Below are 17,348 nucleotides of genomic sequence, written 5' to 3' on the forward strand. Positions count from 1 at the left end.
TTTGTTGTTTTTTTTTAGCATAAAAGCCTTTTCTTCACTTTTTACAACCAATAGTGATGAAGTAACATCATTTGTCCTTTTTGTTACTGACTTTACTCAACATAGTGTCCTCCAGGCTCTTCCATGTTAATTAGGTGTCCATACCTTCATTGTTCTTCAGTGCTGTGTATGTACCAAAGTTTGTTTGTCCATTCCTCCAGTGACAAGCATTTAGGTTGGCTCCATCTTTTTGCTATTGTGAATAGTACTGCAATGAACACGTATCTAATTTTGTCACGGCTCTTATTTCTTGGGAATTTATACCAAGTAGATGAATTGCTGGGTCATGCGATACTGCTATTTCCAATCTTTTGAGGAAGTGCCACACCATTTACCACAGTGGTGGCACTATTTTACATTCCATCAACAGTGTAGGAGGGTCCCAGTCTCTCCACACCCTTGCAAGCATTTGTTGTTTTCTGGTTTTTAAAACTGTGTTGTTAAGGCTGGGGTACTAGCTGTTCCTTGTTGTTAAGTGTCATAGAATCAGTTCTGACTCAGTGCTACCCTATAAGATTCCCAAGGAGTGGCTGGTGGGTTTGAACTGCCAACCTTGCAATGCAAACTGACCTTGCAGTTCAGTACATTATCCTGCAGTACCACACAAGGACTCCAGCCACTCTTTAGGAGCCCTATATAGGGTCACTATGAGTTGGAAGCACTTAAAGAAAAATGATAGTAGCTCTTATCTTAAAAATGCTTTTTAATGCCTCACTAATAATATATTGTTGTTGCTAAGTGCTGTTGAGTTGGTTCCAACTCGTAGCGACCCTCTATAGGGTTTCTGAGGAGTGACTGTTGAGTTTGAACCTCCTACCTTACGGTTCAAATCAACCTTATGGTCCAGTGCTTATCCTGTAGTGCCACACCTGGACTCTAATAATATATGTTGCTGTTGTTAAGTACTGTGGAGTCGGTCCCAACTCATAGCAACCCTACACAGGGTTTCTGAGGCTGTAAATCTTTATGGGAGCAGAGCACCTCATCTTTCTCCCATGGAACAGCTGGTAGTTTCGAACTGCTGACCTTGAGTTTGGCAGCCCGACTCGTAACCACTGTGCTACCAGAGCTCCTTAATAATACATAGTTTACCCATTTTTTCTTTGTATAAAAATGTTATATACTAGAATCATTTTGGTTACATATATAATTCAGCTTCATAAAATCTTAGCATCATGACAGTTAAAGCAAAATGAAATACATAGCTTCTAATTTGATAACATAGTAAAATTATACTCTAAACAGAGTATGAGTGTAAATACACATTAATTATACAGGTTGCTGAACCCAAGCCTGGTTGATGTAAATTTGACCTGTTAATGCCTACTAAGATAAGCACTGGGTTGCAAACCACAAGGTTAGCAGTTCAAGCCTACCAGTTTCTCCCTGCACAGGAGAAAGATGAGGCTTTCTGCTTCTGCAAAGATTTAAAAAGTCTTGAAACCCTGTACAGGGTCACTGATTCAGAGCTGACTTGATGGCACTTAACAGCAACAAAATCCTGTTGGAGTGTGATGCTGTAGGATAAGCACTGGTCTGCTAACTGCAAGATTGGTGGTTTAAACCCACCAACTACTCTTTAGAAACACTATACAGGGTCTCTCTGAGTCAGAACCTACTTGACAGCACTTAACAATATAAAGTTCTATTATGTACAAAGCACTGTTCTAGGAGCAGATTAGGATAAAAGGATGAATAAGACAACATCTGTGCTCTCAAGATTTTTACAATCTTGAAAGGACCTGTAATGTCCTTCCCACAGCTAATCATAATACAAAACAGAAAAACATATACAAGTTATGAATTACTGACTTAGGGACAGTTCCTACTGGCCCTTCAATGTAGAGCTTCAAACCAGTTCTGTCATGGCTAACAAAGCTAAACAGAAACAGACCAAATTTTTACATTGTTGGCCGTTTGTCACATGAACCACGATGAAGCAAATACAAGTCAAAGCCATGAGATAGGAGACTCCGAATAGAAGTAGTGAGGCATTTCAGGAGCGTGATGTCTGAGATTGGATTGTTGGCAGGACTGTAGAAAGCTACACCTTCAAAATGGCATAGTCCGTTGACTGCTGTCTTTAAGTTGTTGTTGTTGTTAGGTGCCATCGAGTCGGTACCGACTCATAGCGACCTTATGCATAGCAGAACAAAACATGGTCCGATCCTTGGCCAACCTCACTACTGTTGTCATGCTTGAACCCATTGGTGCTGCCACTTGGCCATTCCATCTCGCTGGGGGTCTTCCTCTTTTTCTCTGACCCTTGGGGCTGTAAAAATGGTGACAGGGCAGCTTTTGATCTGATTTGATGTCACAAGGAGCAACATGACTAGAACTCAGCATCAGCCCAATGCTTACTCTTGTGAGACAGATATCAGACATGCCTCTATCCTCCAACTTTCTTTACCCAATTCTGATACCAGTCGTCCCTCCCATGGCCCTCTACTTCTCTGCTGGGTCCAATCATCTATTGTAATGGCCCCTCACAGACAAGCTAACAGTTTACGATTCACCATCAGAAATGCTTAGAATAAAGCAGCTATCTGGTCAGGCGCACCTCTTCTCAGCTGTGCCTGTAGACAGACCTCTCTCTCATCCTCAACCTCTCATTCACCCCTTGGCCTCTGCCCTGTTCAGACAATGTTACAGAGCTCCTTTAATATTGCCAATAAGTATCCAGAGGGCACACCGCTCAGCCTGAAGGTACTCTAGCTCCATGGGTTGACAACTGTAGCTTCCAGATTAAGTGTCTGGAGGCACCCCACTCTGCCCATGAGCCTCCTGCCTGAAAACACTCAGCTTTCTCCCATCTGTGGGCCGGGAAGCTCACCACTCTGTCTCCTGCCAGGCTCTTGGTGCTGCTTCTGCTACTATTTCATTGCCACTTCTCTCCCACCTTTCTCCATCTCTGGTGTCACAGCTGTCTCTGTTCGACCAAGGAGGCTCAGCATGCAAGGATCTTGGGGTCCAAAGGATGTGCTCAGCTCCTGGCTCTTCTTTCTTGATGGTTGTGAGATCACCCTTTCCACTTCTGAGATGACTCATTTAAAACCCAGCGGAATGGTAAAACTGAGCACTCCTTGTGTTATAGAGTCCTGTACACCCTATTTGCACAATTCCACCCAGTCACTTGGTGGGGGTTAGACTGTGGCTAGAAAAGCTATGATCCACTGTACCATGGGGGCACTGCCATCTTTGAGTAGGGAAGCAGCGTTTTCAAAGCCCAGCTTTAATGTTACGTAAATTTGCCCTTGAATCAAAGCTTAAATATTCATTATTTATTAAGCATTGTGCAAAAATCTCTTTATCCTGAAATAAAATGTAGGTTGTATAGGAAACATTGTATAAGAGGAAGGAGGCAGAATATCAGAGCAGGAAAATGCCATAGAGATTTTTCTTGGGAGGTGAAAATAAAAGATCTCTCTGTAGAAATTCAGCAACTATGTGGAGACTACTATGTGTGGGATTGTAGGATAAGCACTGGACTACTAATCATAAGGCTGGTGGTTCAAACTCAACAACTGCTCCTCGGGAGCCCTATGTTGTTGTGTGCCCGTTTGGTTCTGAGTCATAGCGACGCTTTCTAGGGTTTCCAAGGAGCAGCTGGTGGGTGTGAACCACTGATCTTTGGTTAGCAATCCAGTGCTTATTCTACGGCTTCACACCAGGACTCCTAGAAACCCTGTACAGTGTCGCTATGAATCAGAACTGACTCGACAGCCACAACATTATGTGCTGGGCCCTTTACTAGGTGCTAGTGTGGGCCTGCCTGCTATGAGTAACCTGTGGTCTTATAAGTCTCCACCTAGGTGCACCATTTCCCTCATTTAGCTCCTGGTTTTCCTTCTACTTCTTGAGCCTAGTCATCTTTTCTCAGGCTCCTTTTCTGGCTCTTTTTAGACTCTCGCAGTTTCCCCTGACCTTTAAATAGCAGAATGCTCTGGGGCTCAGTCTCAGACTCATTCTCTTCTCTGGTTATCCTCACTGTCTTGGTGATCTCATTCAGGCTCATGACATTAGATTCCTTCTTACATTCACAACTCCCAAATGTGTATCTTTAACCCAGATTCCTCCTCTGAACTGCAGACTCATATGATCCAAATGCCTACTCAGTCTCTCCACTTAGATGTAAAATAAACTCTCCAACAGAACATTTCCAAAACTGAGCTCCCAGTCCTCTTCCCAACACCTACCCCTCCCTCATTCTTCACCATTTTAGGTAACTGCAACATCATCCTTTCACTTCCTCAGACTGGACCCCTCAGAGTCATCCTGGGCTGCTCTTTTTAACATACTACACAAATGAAATCCACCAGCACATTGTGTTGACTCTACCTTTGCAGTATTTCTAGGAACCGACTGCTTCTACCACTTGCACCACCGTCTAAAGCACCATCCATCTTTCACCTCCTCACAACACTAACAGGCCTTCTAGTTTCTGCCCTTGTCCTCCTGGAGTGAGCTCTACAGTAGTGGCTAGGTCTCATCTTGTCACTCCACAACTTAATACCCTCGAGTAACTCACAATAAATGTCACAGCTCACATTGTGGCCTATGAGACCACATGTTCTGGGTGCCCATTTCTATACTGACCTCCTCTTCTGCCACTTTTCCCCTTTGTGCTACCACACCCATCAGAGAAGGCGTCCAGCTCTGCTCTAGCGCACCACACACACTCTTGCTTCAGGAGTCTGTCCTCTGCCTGGACCGTCATTGTACAACTCACTTCTTCACTTCCTCTAGTCTTTGCTGAAATGCCACTTTCTCAAGAGAAACCTTCCCCAGCTACCTTATTTAAAATCACATCATCTGCTCTCACACACACACCTTACCCTGCCCTACCCTCCCTGTTTCCTTTCCCAGCTTTATTTCTCTCCATAGCCCTTAACACTCCATGAGATAACACATACACATCACTTATTTGTTTATTGTCTATCTCCCTATTGAAAACGAAACTGCATGAGAACAAGTTGTTTGTTTTGTTGTTATTATTTGTCTTGTTTGCTGAGTCCACAAGCCCTGGAACAGTGCCTACCACAGAGGAGACACTCAATAAACATCTACTGAGTGAGTAGGTTAATAATGAGGAAGACAATTTACAAAGTAAACAACCCAATGAATTAATAACCAGCTCCGGTAAATGCTGTGAAGGAAACAGGTCATTAGCTAGAGAATAAGACAGGGGTGTTCAGACTCAGCCTCTGAGGGTAGCAACAGTTTTGTGGAGGTTTTAATGTTGTGATTTTCATTAATTTGGATTTGGTCAGGGAAGAGAAAAAATCCTCAATTTTCAGAACTCACTTGTTATCAAGTGGACAGCTTTAACTGTACAGATAGACTCGTGTTCACAGCAGCGCATAAGGTATTCCCAGATGGAACCTTTTGATGGCTTTATGTTGGGCTGTGTAAGACACCACCAATGACTGCAGGAAGACATGCAAAGTAATGGTGCCAATACAGGGACTATGCCTGCTAAGTTCTTTAGCATCTGACGTACTGGAAATGCTAATCTTCCTACAGTTGCAGCATTTTCAGCTTTTGGGAGAGTTGGAGATCAACTAGAGGATGTTGCAGGAGCTATGCCAGTCTTATTTGTTTAATATTCCCAACTCATTTCTCAGGTTTTCAGTTCTTTCCATGGGCCTATCCTTCTTAAGCCCATCTTGGGCTTGAGACTTGCCTTTCTCTCTGTTCCCTTTGCCTTTCCTTCTCTACAGTATTCGAAGCCAAAAGGAACGGAGCCCACATAGTAATGCCCTGTGTGATCAGCACCAGAACTGGGGGCAGGGCTAGCTTTAAGTGAAACTTGGAAGCTGAGACACTTGGGAGTGAACAAAGTTGAATGCTATTAAAGGAAAAAAAGGAAATGAAAATAGAATTTTACAGGGAAAAAAATAAAATAATTCGGGTTGTTAAACTTGACAAAAGGAAGATTAAAGAGTAACTCAGGGTGAATTATTAATTGGAGTCCTGGTGTGGCACTGCAAGATAATGTGCTGGACCGCAAGGTCGGTTTGAACTGCAAGGTTAGTAGTTCAAATCCACCAGCCACTTCTTAGAAACCCTATACAGGGTCGCTGTGGGTCAGAAAAGACTCTTTGGCACTTAACAAAAGCAACAACAACAATCATTTATTTATTTGTTTGTAAGCCATTATTAAGGAGCTCTGGTAACGTAGCGGTTACTAATCGGGCTGTGAACCTTAAGGTCAGCAGTTCGAAACTACCAGCTGTTCCATGGTGGAAAGATGAGGCTTTCTGCTCCCGTAAAGATTTACAGCCTCAGAAACCCTGTACAGGGTCACTATGAGTTGGAACCGATTCCCACGGCACATAACCACCACCACCTAGCCATTATTGCAAAGAGAAAGCCCATTAGTTCTCCAAGTTTCCCTTGGCCAGTACAGAAGCTATATGCCGAAACAACCACACAAGACTAGTTTCCTGGTGTTAGGAAAGAATGTCAGGATTAGAAAAGTGTTTACACTAGACTGTTTTATAAAAGGAGGATAGACTTAGCATCTCAAAATCCTTTAAGTAATATTTAGAATCACTTGCTTTGGATAGGCGTAGTGTTAACTAATCACTATGTAAACTGAAGAGTACATCAAGCTTGATGATTTTTTTAATAATGGCTTCACTCTTTTATAAGGAATGCAGGCATACTTTGGAGATCTAGTAGGCTTGGTTCCAGATCTTTTCAATAAAGCAAGGCATAAGAAGATTTTGATTTCCCAATGCATATAAAAAGTTATTTTTGTCTATTAGTGTACAAGTGGATTATGAAAAAAAAAATGTGATACTGTAAGAAAATGTGACCCAGAGACACAGAGTGAGCACATACTTTGGAAAAAGGCTGCCAGTAGACTTGCTTCATGCAGGGTTGCAATCAGTCTTCAATTTGTAAAAACCACAATGTGTGTGAAGCACAATGGAGCAAAACACAAGACAAGGAGGTATGCCTGTAACCTAACCAAGTCAATCAGTTATATATTGTGATACATATGGTGCTGTGGGATAAGCACCGGACTGCAGGGTCGGTTTGAACCGCAGGTCAGCGGTTCAAACTGAACAACCACTCCTTAGAAACCCTAAACAGGGTCACTGTGAGTTGGTACCGACTCATTAGCACTTAACAACAAACATGAAAGAACTTCAAAAGTTTATGGAAAACTCAAATGAAAAAACAAAGGAATTTTCCCACAAACTTTTTGAAGCCCCATCCCATAAGGGATTTGACTTTTTGAGAGTTTTAAATGCTGGGGAGTCTTACTTCTCTACGCATGCTGTTTCACCAGCTGTGCCTTCTGTGTGTTTCTTCATCTGCCTTCCACCATAGCCACTTAAAACACAGATGCTGGGCTATTTGAAACAACTGCCAAGTAGCAGTGATTCTTCCAGCCAGTGTGGCATCCAGAAAGAGAAGAAAAGCTATAAGGAATGGTGTGATAAGTCCAGTACTGTTTGAACAGGAATAGCGGGGAAAGTGGGGTCTTAGGACCACTCCGCTTGTAATGTCAAACACTCAGTAGCACTGGAGTGAGCAGCAGCAGGTCTCCTCTTGTCGCCAAGTTGGCTCACTGCTGTTTCATTACAGAGCAGTCCACTGCAAGTAACTGAGTGTGCATTGTTGTAGTGAGCCTGCTCCAAAACATTGCTTATGTAATGCATTGTACTATAATAAAAATAGACTTGTTTAGGTGGAACTGAATTCTTCTTACACTCACCAGCGAAAATGCCAGTCATTAAAAATAGAAATTTGAGAAATCCCACTTAAATGTGAGAATAGAATTTATTATCCTTTTTAATTTAGATAGGAAATGGCTTTGGGCACATTATGTTCAGCAAGCAAAGCATATAGTTAAAGGGCCCTGCGAGGAATCAGGAATTCCTGTGTTTAACAACAAGTGATGAGTTTTGTTTTAGAGCTTGGTGAATGGATGTGGTTCATTGGTTTGTGGGTAGGAGAAGAGTAGCTTTGACTTTATGTTTGTTACAATTATTTGCCTAAATAGTATAAAACATCAGCTTCCTAAGTGTCCAAGTTGGTGATTTCCCCAGGTATTTACTAATATTTTGTTGTTGTCTCAAAAGCCATCTCATAACATTTTTGTAACTATGATACTTTATGTATATACTTAGTTATACAAAACTCACAATTTGTATAAAATTATGTCACACTTCAAAAAGTACTAATTACATTGAACATAAGGGCAATGAGTCGAGTTTTCTGGGGTTTTGCTATTTGTTCCACAGGTGGACATCCAGGTAAGATCAAAGTTTCTCGTAAAGACTGAATCCATGTTTTTAGAATTGCTTGCTTGGATAAGCTGTTGATTTGCTGTAATGCTTTATCCTGTGCATGAATTGGTCGCATAACTTCTGAAATAAAGTAATTGCTTATTTGTAGATTATTTATATTTAGAAATATTCATGTATGCATTCAGCTTTATTCCTAGCTACAGTCGGTTCCCTAAATTGAGCGACTACTAGAATTATAGCTAATAACAAATATGAAGTTGGATCTTGTTGCTGACAGTTATTAAATAGTTTTAACCTGAGGTTGAACTAAACTAAGCCAAAAGATAAATTATGATCGTAATAAATCATGTGGTTGGGAAATGAGAGATCGTGTTTTTTAAAAACACAAACAAAAAATCCTGAACTTTTACCTAGCATCTCCTCTGATAATATACCCAGTAGACGCTCAATAAGTGATAGTTCTATGTGGTTGTCATGGAATAGATGACATGCATAGTCTGCAACTGATTAGTAATGGAGAAATGTGCTAGAAGTTTGCTGAGCAAGTTAATTTGAAAATTATTTTAGATGTAGGTTTTCTTGGTGTATTTTTCACTTTTCACTTTTTATCATTAAATCTCAACCTTCACTTTGTTTTGAGGGATCCAAGTGAAGGCGAAGCCAGTGGCAGAACCGACACCTCAAGGTGAGGAGCCACTACCAATCCTTCGCCGCCAGGCCCCTGTGTATGAGCACGTGCTTCTGAAATGCATACAGCATTTGATAAACATGAGTAGAAATTATAGCTAGATAAGATGTGTGTGTTAAAAGTTTATATTGGGGTGGATTTTCCTAATATTGCATATAATTTAAACTGATTATTTTTAAACTTGTGTTTTCCAAACGTTATTTTGAATTGTATTCTTTGTAAAGAAAGCAGCCATTCTGTTCTATGAAATACGTCTTCTTGGAATTATTAAGTGTCGCCAAGTCGGTTCTGACTCATAGCGACCCTGTGTAGGGTTTCCAAGGAGTGACTGGTTAGCAGAAATAAAATTAATAGATTAAAATGCACCAATCCTTTTCTCATTAAAATAATGCAACCAATATTAGTTTGAGTCAAATAGCACATAACTTCTTAACACTGAGGTAAGCAAATTTTTAATATTTGATATTAGTAATATCTTTTAGGCAAATACTCAGTTGCGGACCATTATCTAAAACTTTCAAAGTACTGTAGTTTTTGTTTTTTTGATGTTTAATACTGTCAGTGGGTCTCAAACTTGAGCATTATTGAAAATCACCAGGAGGACTTGATAACACACAGATTGCGGGGCCCACCCCTAGAGTATCCAATCCTCAGCCAGAGGTTTGCCTTTATAACGTGTTTCCAGACGCTGCTGCTGCTGCTGCTGCTGCTAGACTTAGAGCCACATTAGCGACGTGTTGGTAGTTATGTTCCTATTTTACAAATGTGAAATTTCAGGAGTGAAGTGTTAGGTTCTGTTGAGCAGACATAAGCATTAAAAGATAGAACATAAACCTCAGATCATGACAAGTAACTCCTAAGTAGGACAGATGGCATTGCTTCATTCAGGGAGGATTTTTGAACAGCCAAATGCAAAAAGAAGGTTTCATTTCTACTTCATAATTATTTCAAATCCAAAACGTAATGAGCTTTGGAAAAACTTTAGTAAGCATTCCCATGTAGTCCTTAAAAAAAAAAAAAAAAAGAGCCTTTGTTAACCTCTAGTCAGTGTAGTTGAAATACTTATTTATTGTGTTAGTGCCTGAGTCACCAGAGTAGGAGCCAAAGAGAGGCAGGAAAACAGTTTGAACTTTTCTCTCACTGTTTAAGAAACTTGGAGAACTTCTGTTTCTTGCCTCTCCCTCACTTGTTTATTACTCTTAAGTCCCTTCCTTTATCTATTCTTCTAGTTCTACTAAATGTCTAATAGAGTTGTCTCATGAGTGGCAGCTAATATTGTAGTTAGCCTGTCTGCATTTTTACCTACTTAATAAGATGGTGTGGTTTTAATTAAAATTATAAGAACTTGATAACGGAGCTTTTATAAATATTTACAAAGCATTTTTCACATTCCCTGTGTCTGGGGGTTTGTTTTGTTTTTGTTGCTTTTAAACAAAGACCTATTAAATACCTATACTCTGTAAGAGACTGTGCTGGCCATTTAATCCTCATAACAACAACTGGGAAAAAGTTTGCATTCTACAGAGCAAGGAGCAGAGGTGAAATGGAACCTGTCCCCATGAGGTGCTCTCGTTTCAGAGAGGTGGCAGGTCATGATGGCTCTGTTCTTCCACTGAACTAACTCTGAGATCTGAGATCTTTATGCCTCCACTTCCTCAGTCTGCCAGCCCCACAGCATTGTTGTGAGGGGTAAATAAAGAAATGATACATATGAGGCACTCAAAACAGTTCCTGGCTCCTAGTGGTGGTGGTTGTTAAGTGCTGTTGAGTTGATTCCAACTGTACAGAGTTTCCGAGGAGCAGGTGGTGGATTTGAACCACCAGCCTTGTGGTTAACAGTCCAGTGCTGATCCTACAGTGCCACCCCAGGAGTCCTGGCTCTTAAGTTGTTGTTGTTGTTAAGTGCAATAGAGTGGGGTTCTGACCCATAGCAACCCTGTATAGGGTTTCCGAGGAACAGCTGGTGAGCTTGACGTGTACTGGCTTTGCATCTCAAGCGCACATTGCAGTCCAGCGCATTAACCAACAATGCCATACCAGGTGCTGCATAAATGTTAGCTGTTACTGTTAGTAGCAGTGTTTCTGGAAGCTTTCTATAATTAGCATTATCAGTGGTAATGCATTGGAGGTTATCTGGAAAAATCAGCTTGTGTTAAGGTCTCGGTTTTCTTGGTAGCATAGAAGGGAAACTAGTCTTGGAATTAGGATGCCTGATTTCTAGTCTTCATTTTCAACCCATTGTCTCTATGACATTGAGACGCCATGTAAGCTCTCTGGACTTCAGGTCTGTTTTTTAAATGAGAGGGTTCTGCCAGGCCATCATTGAAGAGCCTCCCGGTTCTTCAGGTAGAGTCTGCCCTGCTGACTCTGTGACCTAGTTACCACATGAACCTGAGAAATTACTCTTTCCCTTCTACTGAGTTTATAAACCCAAAAAGTCCTCTGATATAATGACGTAGACTCATTGTTCAAAGAAAAAGAATAATACAGAAGAGATTAGAGTAAAAACTTTCCACACTTATTTAACAGTCTTTGGAAATTTATTTTCTCAACTGTTCTTTGTTTTCTGAAAGTACACTACTCACAGAGCCTGAGGAGCATGGATACCACCTAGGAATAAGAGGGATACACACACACAAATGTGTACATTTGTATGTAGCATGTTGAAAGGACATACTAATCTAAGGGCCTTCACAAAGTTTGTGGAAAACTTCTATTGTAATATCGTTTTTCCAGGAACTGTTTGAAGTTCCCTTGTATAGTTTGTATAGTATATTATAAACTCCTTCCAAAGTGTATCATTCCTTCCTTAAATATCTGAAATAAGATAGGCTAATAAGTTAAAATTGAAACATTGATGTTTGGCTAATGACTTAACAAATTTAATTATAGGATCTTCTGATTCATAATTAATTTTACCTTTTCTGTGATTGTGTTACATAGTTTTTCTGATTCTATATTATTTATGGAAGATCTGTAATGATCACAATTCAGTAAGCTTGATTCGGTGAACAAATATGTATTAACCATCTACTATGTGCCCAGAAAAGTTCTAGGTGCCTCAGTCATATCTGTGAATAAAACAGACCAAAAACCACTTTACCCTTCTGGAGTTTATAATCTAGTGATACAGTCAGACACTAAATAATACACATCAAAATATTAGAATGTGATGAGTGCCATAAAAACAAAAGCAGAGCAGGGTCAGGGTATTGGCTATGCCTGGGTAGGACTTGGGCTACAGTAGGGTGGTCGTGGAGATCTGAAAGGAATGAGGGGATCAGCCAGACAGCTAGTGTTTGTGTCAGGCTGGGGGAGCATTTCTGACTGGGAGAAGACCCTGTGCAAAAGCCCTAATGAGGCCAGAATATGCCCAAGGGATAGCATGGAGACCTTAGGGAGGAAAATAGCAGGAGATTGGGGGTGGGGGCAAGGGATTGAAGTGAAGGTCCTCTTGGGCCTTGTAGTCTATTTTAAGGATATCTGTGAGCCAAACCGGAAACCATTGGAGGATATCAAGAAGAGTGCCGGGGCCTGACATTTTTATATAATTGCAGTGCAATATTCTTTCTCAACATTATCAGTCATAAATAATTATCTTTCCCTCTTTAGTTATTGCTACTATCCTTGTCCCTAGCATTCCTTTTACCTCCCCCAAAAAAGGCAGAAAAGGGCCATTTTTCTTCATATTTCAAAAATGTGTATTTACAAGTGGAATGTTAGTGTTCCCTGTTGTGTCAATATGTCCAGCATACCAGAAATCTGCTTTTACACTTATAAGCAGACGTACGAGGGGGCTTCACACAGTTCATGGGAAAATGGAATTAAAAGATAATGGAGTCTTTCTATGAGCTCTTTGAAACTCCCTCGTATGTAAGGAACTGAAAGAAGTATTAAGCTCTTCACTTTTGGCTGCAAACTTATCTCCCACAAACAAAGATACTTAGGAAACTGTTATTTCAGAAGGAAGGTATTAGTAGAAGTCATTCAGATGGTATCCTAGAGACCGTTTATGTAACAGCAAGGTGTTGTGTCTACCTGAAGCTAGTCTACAGATTAGGAAGTCTTATTAGGCACTGAAGTTAGACTTCATGTGTGTTTAGATTTCTTTGCTGGATGTCTCTTTATCATTGTTTTCCCTTTGCCCTCTTCTTTCAGAAGTACATCAGGGGAACCAAAAGAAAGAGATAAAGAAGAGGGTAAAGACTCTAAGCCGCGTTCTTTGCGGTTCACATGGAGTATGAAGACCACCAGTTCGATGGACCCCAATGACATGATGCGGGAAATCCGAAAAGTGTTAGATGCAAATAACTGTGATTATGAACAAAAGGAGAGATTTTTGCTTTTCTGTGTCCATGGAGATGCTAGACAGGATAGCCTCGTGCAGTGGGAAATGGAAGTCTGCAAGTTGCCACGGCTGTCACTCAATGGGGTCCGCTTCAAGCGAATATCGGGGACTTCTATTGCCTTTAAGAACATTGCATCCAAAATAGCAAATGAGCTTAAGCTATAAAGAAATCCAAACTTACAGGATCAGGGAAGACGACACATCCATCAGTGAGGTACAGGTTTTGAATGTACTAGTAATGCCGAATGTGATTGGCCTGTGAACTGCCCCATGTAGAATTTACACTTCATGCAATAAGGTTATACATAGTTAGGAACTGTAAAATTAAAGTCAGTATGAACTATAATAAATATCTGTAGCTAAAATATGTAGGTTCACATGTACAGGTAAGTATATTGTGTATTTCTGTTCATCTTCTGTTCATAGAGTTGTATAATAAACAAATGATTGCTTAAAAACCTGTATAGTTGTCTAGATTTCTGCACATAAATGTATGTTTGATGCTTTGAGTTGAAAATGTTTTCCCTGTTATTTACATTTTGGTGGGTTTTTAAAATTCTTACCTCCATCATACAGTTTTGAAAATTGTGTCCAAAATTTAAAGTGCACAAAAATAGTCTTTACAATTGTAGCATGAACTTTTTTTAAAAAAATTATTTTAAAATCATATATAAATTTAAACCAGAAGCTGAGAAATAGATCAGCTGTTATTATACACTGAATTATTCCTGCTTATCTTTGCTTTTATCCTTGTTACCCAACAAGGTGTAGTTGAAAAGATACAAAATGTTTACAGTGTTGGCACTTAGTTTTTAAAATAAAGTACATGAAAATAAATAATAGCTTTGCCTTGAGCTAACTAAGAAGTACTGGAGAAAAACTTAAAGCTAGATCAAATACCTTTTGAACTGCAAAGTGTTTTCTGGCCCACTGCTAACTGTAGCAGCAAAATTAAGAAGAATAAATACTTCATCTGATTATCATGATGTAAACTGTCACTTAGGTTTGCTGCCTTCAGAGTACCGCAATGTAATTGTGGAAATATAATATTGGGACTGTTTCATAGCACAAACTCATTTTTACAGTGTTGATCAATGCATCAGTTAAGAAATAATGCCACCTCAGGAATTAACTGGCATTGGGGACATTTGCCTCATTCTCCTTCCTTCTTCTTCATCCACCCCCTGCCACGGTAATATCTGTAAGTACTTAAAAGACTTTTGAGCAAAGCATACTATTTATATAATGGTAATATTATTGATTTATGCTTACGTGGTTGTTCAATCTGTTCCCATGTAGCCTGTTGTTTTTAATACTTTGCCAGATTTCTTGTATTTATTCCACATCGTTATGCCTATAATGTGCAGCTTTGTAATTGGGCGTTTGCCTACTTTTGTTTCATAATTAGTGATCTATGCGACGTAAAACCACTAGTAAAGGTACATTTTAATACTTGTTCTTTTATACTGAATTAACCTTGGAGGTTGACTGTGCAATGTTATTTAATGTTGTAATTACTGTAATCTCAGCATATGGGCCCCATCTGCACACTCCTGAGAAATAGAAAGTGTATTCAAATTTTATCAGTTTAAAGAAAAATAAAGCTGTGATAAATACTGTAATTTTAACCTACATTAGAAGCTCTCAGTGTAGGTGATGTGCCATTCCACAATGGCTTCCAGACTAGGATGAATTTTACATTCTGTACCGTACTGTGATGTAGCTTTCTTCTGTAACAGTTCTGTTCTAAAATGAAATGTATTTTTGCCTTAGCAAAGGGTGGTGTTTGGAAAAACAAAAACAAAACTGTGTAGCCCCTTTTTAACCTAGTGTTCATTCGAAAAAAAATTGATGCAAATCTTTATTCACTTTCACTGGTGCACACTGAAATTTTACTTGAACAGTTCTCATAATAAAGCACTTGTCTTTTGCTCTTTATCAGAATGTGAATCACCTGCTTTCTAGTGTCCAAGTATTCTGTATGAGGAGTTTGTTTCATGTGTTTCAAATTTAGTTCCCAAGGGGTAAAGCTATATAGGTTTTCAAGACACCTGTTAGACAAGAAAAGTTAAATCCCTTTATAGGAATTCCTATCATTTAAATATTTTAATATATATTGTTGTTGTTGTTGAGTTGGTTCCGACTTACAGGGTTTCCTAGGAGCAGCTAGTGAACTTGAGCTGCTGATATTGCAGTTCAAACTGACTTTGCAGTCCAGCACATTAACCCACAGTGCCACACTCGGACTCCTAATGCTAATAATTCCCAAAGTCATAGCTCCAGCCTTAACCCATTTTTTCCTGAGCACCAGACACCAGACTTAGTTATCCAGCGTACTACTTGAAATTTTCACTTATTTGTCCAATACACATCACAAACTCAACCACACCCAACCAACCCCACCTGTTGCAGAGTTGCATTCAGTTCTACTCTGTAACACATAGGTTTCCATGAGTTGGGATCAACTTGACAGTGATTTTGATACTGTTGTTGTTTTTTTAACACTAGAGCAAGTTCGACCTGATGATGCCAGTCAGTGCTGTCTAGAATCTGCTACTAATCCACCTGTGGAAGTCCTCTCACTCTCTAAAATCAGTGGCTCATTTTAAACATGTGTTATAACTATATTAGAGTCCTGGGGTCTTGCTGCAAGTTAATGCACTGGACTGCAAGGTCGGTGGTTCAATGGCACTTAAACAACAATGGCAATAACAATATCATTTGAAGATAGACTAATACAGTAAAGATGTATACTAAAAACAAAAACTCTAAATTAGCTACTTCAAAATTCACAATAGTTATACTAATGAGACAACAAAGGAGACAAAATGGAACTTAAAAAGAATCCAAACAAGGCAGAAAACAGGAGTATCAAAGAACAAGATGGGAAAATAGAAGGCAAACAGGAATTTGGCATTTTAAAACCTAATCATATCAATAATCATGTCCAATGTAAATGGCCTAAGCACCCCAATTATAAGGCTGAGATTTTAAGATTGGACAAGCAACCCACCTTAAATATAGACACAAAAGACAAAAAATGAAAGAATAGTGAGCCGCCTGGTTTAAAGGTAGAATAACGTTATCTTTTAGACTTAAAATCTAAAACCATAGCTTCAAGATCACCAAGCATAATTCTTGTAACCTAAGAATGAATAGTTGACAGCCCAGTAAAATGACTTACAGTCCATAATGAAGGCACCCTCTGGACGGATCCTGTTGGTAGGAGTTTATAAATTGCAACCTGAATGAGAAGCACCATCTAAAGACATATTTGCATGTTATCAGCAAAGCTGTAATGGTTGCCAAAGTGGGACATAATATAGTCCCACTGTATTATATAGTCATGGTGCAACAACTGGGGTTTAGGGGAGTAACAAGTAGAAGGGAAAATTATATGTCCTGTGTCTCTAGATTAGGAAACATTAAAAATGGATCATCTTGATTTATTTTAGGAATATATAGTTTTAATTTTATATTCTCCAAATTAATTTTCCAACTGATTTCTTTACTTCCCAAAATTAAGATTCTACATTTATACCATAAACTTACCTACCAGGTAGTGGTGGTAGTGGTGTGCCATAGAGTCACTTCAGACTCTTGGCAAGCCTGTATAGCATTTCTGAGCCTGGAAATCTTTATAAGAGCAAAAAACCTCATGTTTCTTCCATGGAATGACTAGTAGATTTTAGTCAGAATAGGTAAAAATTAAATATGGTTAAGTGGTTAAAGATTCCATTTGTCCCATTGGTATGCATCATTTGCATTTTTCAGATCTGTAATAGAACGCCACAATACATTTTCATGAGTATGAGGATAAATCAAAAAGTAATTTCAAAAAATTAATGGAAACCTATATTAAACAGAAGTATCAAAATTTGTATCTTGTTTCTCATCTAAGTCTATGTACTTCTGAAGACTGTGTGTCTAATCCTTCCCCTAGGAATGCTGCTCTCTTAGTTACACTATTATCAAAATGGACATTTTGGCACCCTTTTGAAGGACTCAA

General features: G+C 39.4%; 1 protein-coding gene across 3 annotated transcripts in view; it reads left to right on the plus strand.

The window, feature by feature from the left end:
• Positions 1-15,276, plus strand: part of MARK1 (MAP/microtubule affinity-regulating kinase 1) — a 182,486-nt gene extending 167,210 nt beyond the window's left edge. The window contains exons 17-18 of one of the 3 annotated variants that reach the window (XM_006869702.1): positions 8,944-8,988; positions 13,150-13,801. In XM_006869702.1, coding sequence (XP_006869764.1) covers positions 8,944-8,988; positions 13,150-13,504 — 400 coding nt within the window. In that variant the 3' untranslated portion in view covers positions 13,505-13,801. Of the gene's footprint in view, positions 1-8,943; positions 8,989-13,149 lie in introns of all 3 variants that reach the window. The other 2 variants (XM_006869704.1, XM_006869703.1) reach the window with 2 other exon arrangements.
• Positions 15,277-17,348: the final 2,072 nt, after the last annotated feature.

Source organism: Chrysochloris asiatica, unplaced genomic scaffold, assembly GCF_000296735.1.
Source record: "Chrysochloris asiatica unplaced genomic scaffold, ChrAsi1.0 scaffold00133, whole genome shotgun sequence".
In the NCBI taxonomy this organism is placed as follows: Eukaryota; Metazoa; Chordata; class Mammalia; order Afrosoricida; family Chrysochloridae; genus Chrysochloris; species Chrysochloris asiatica.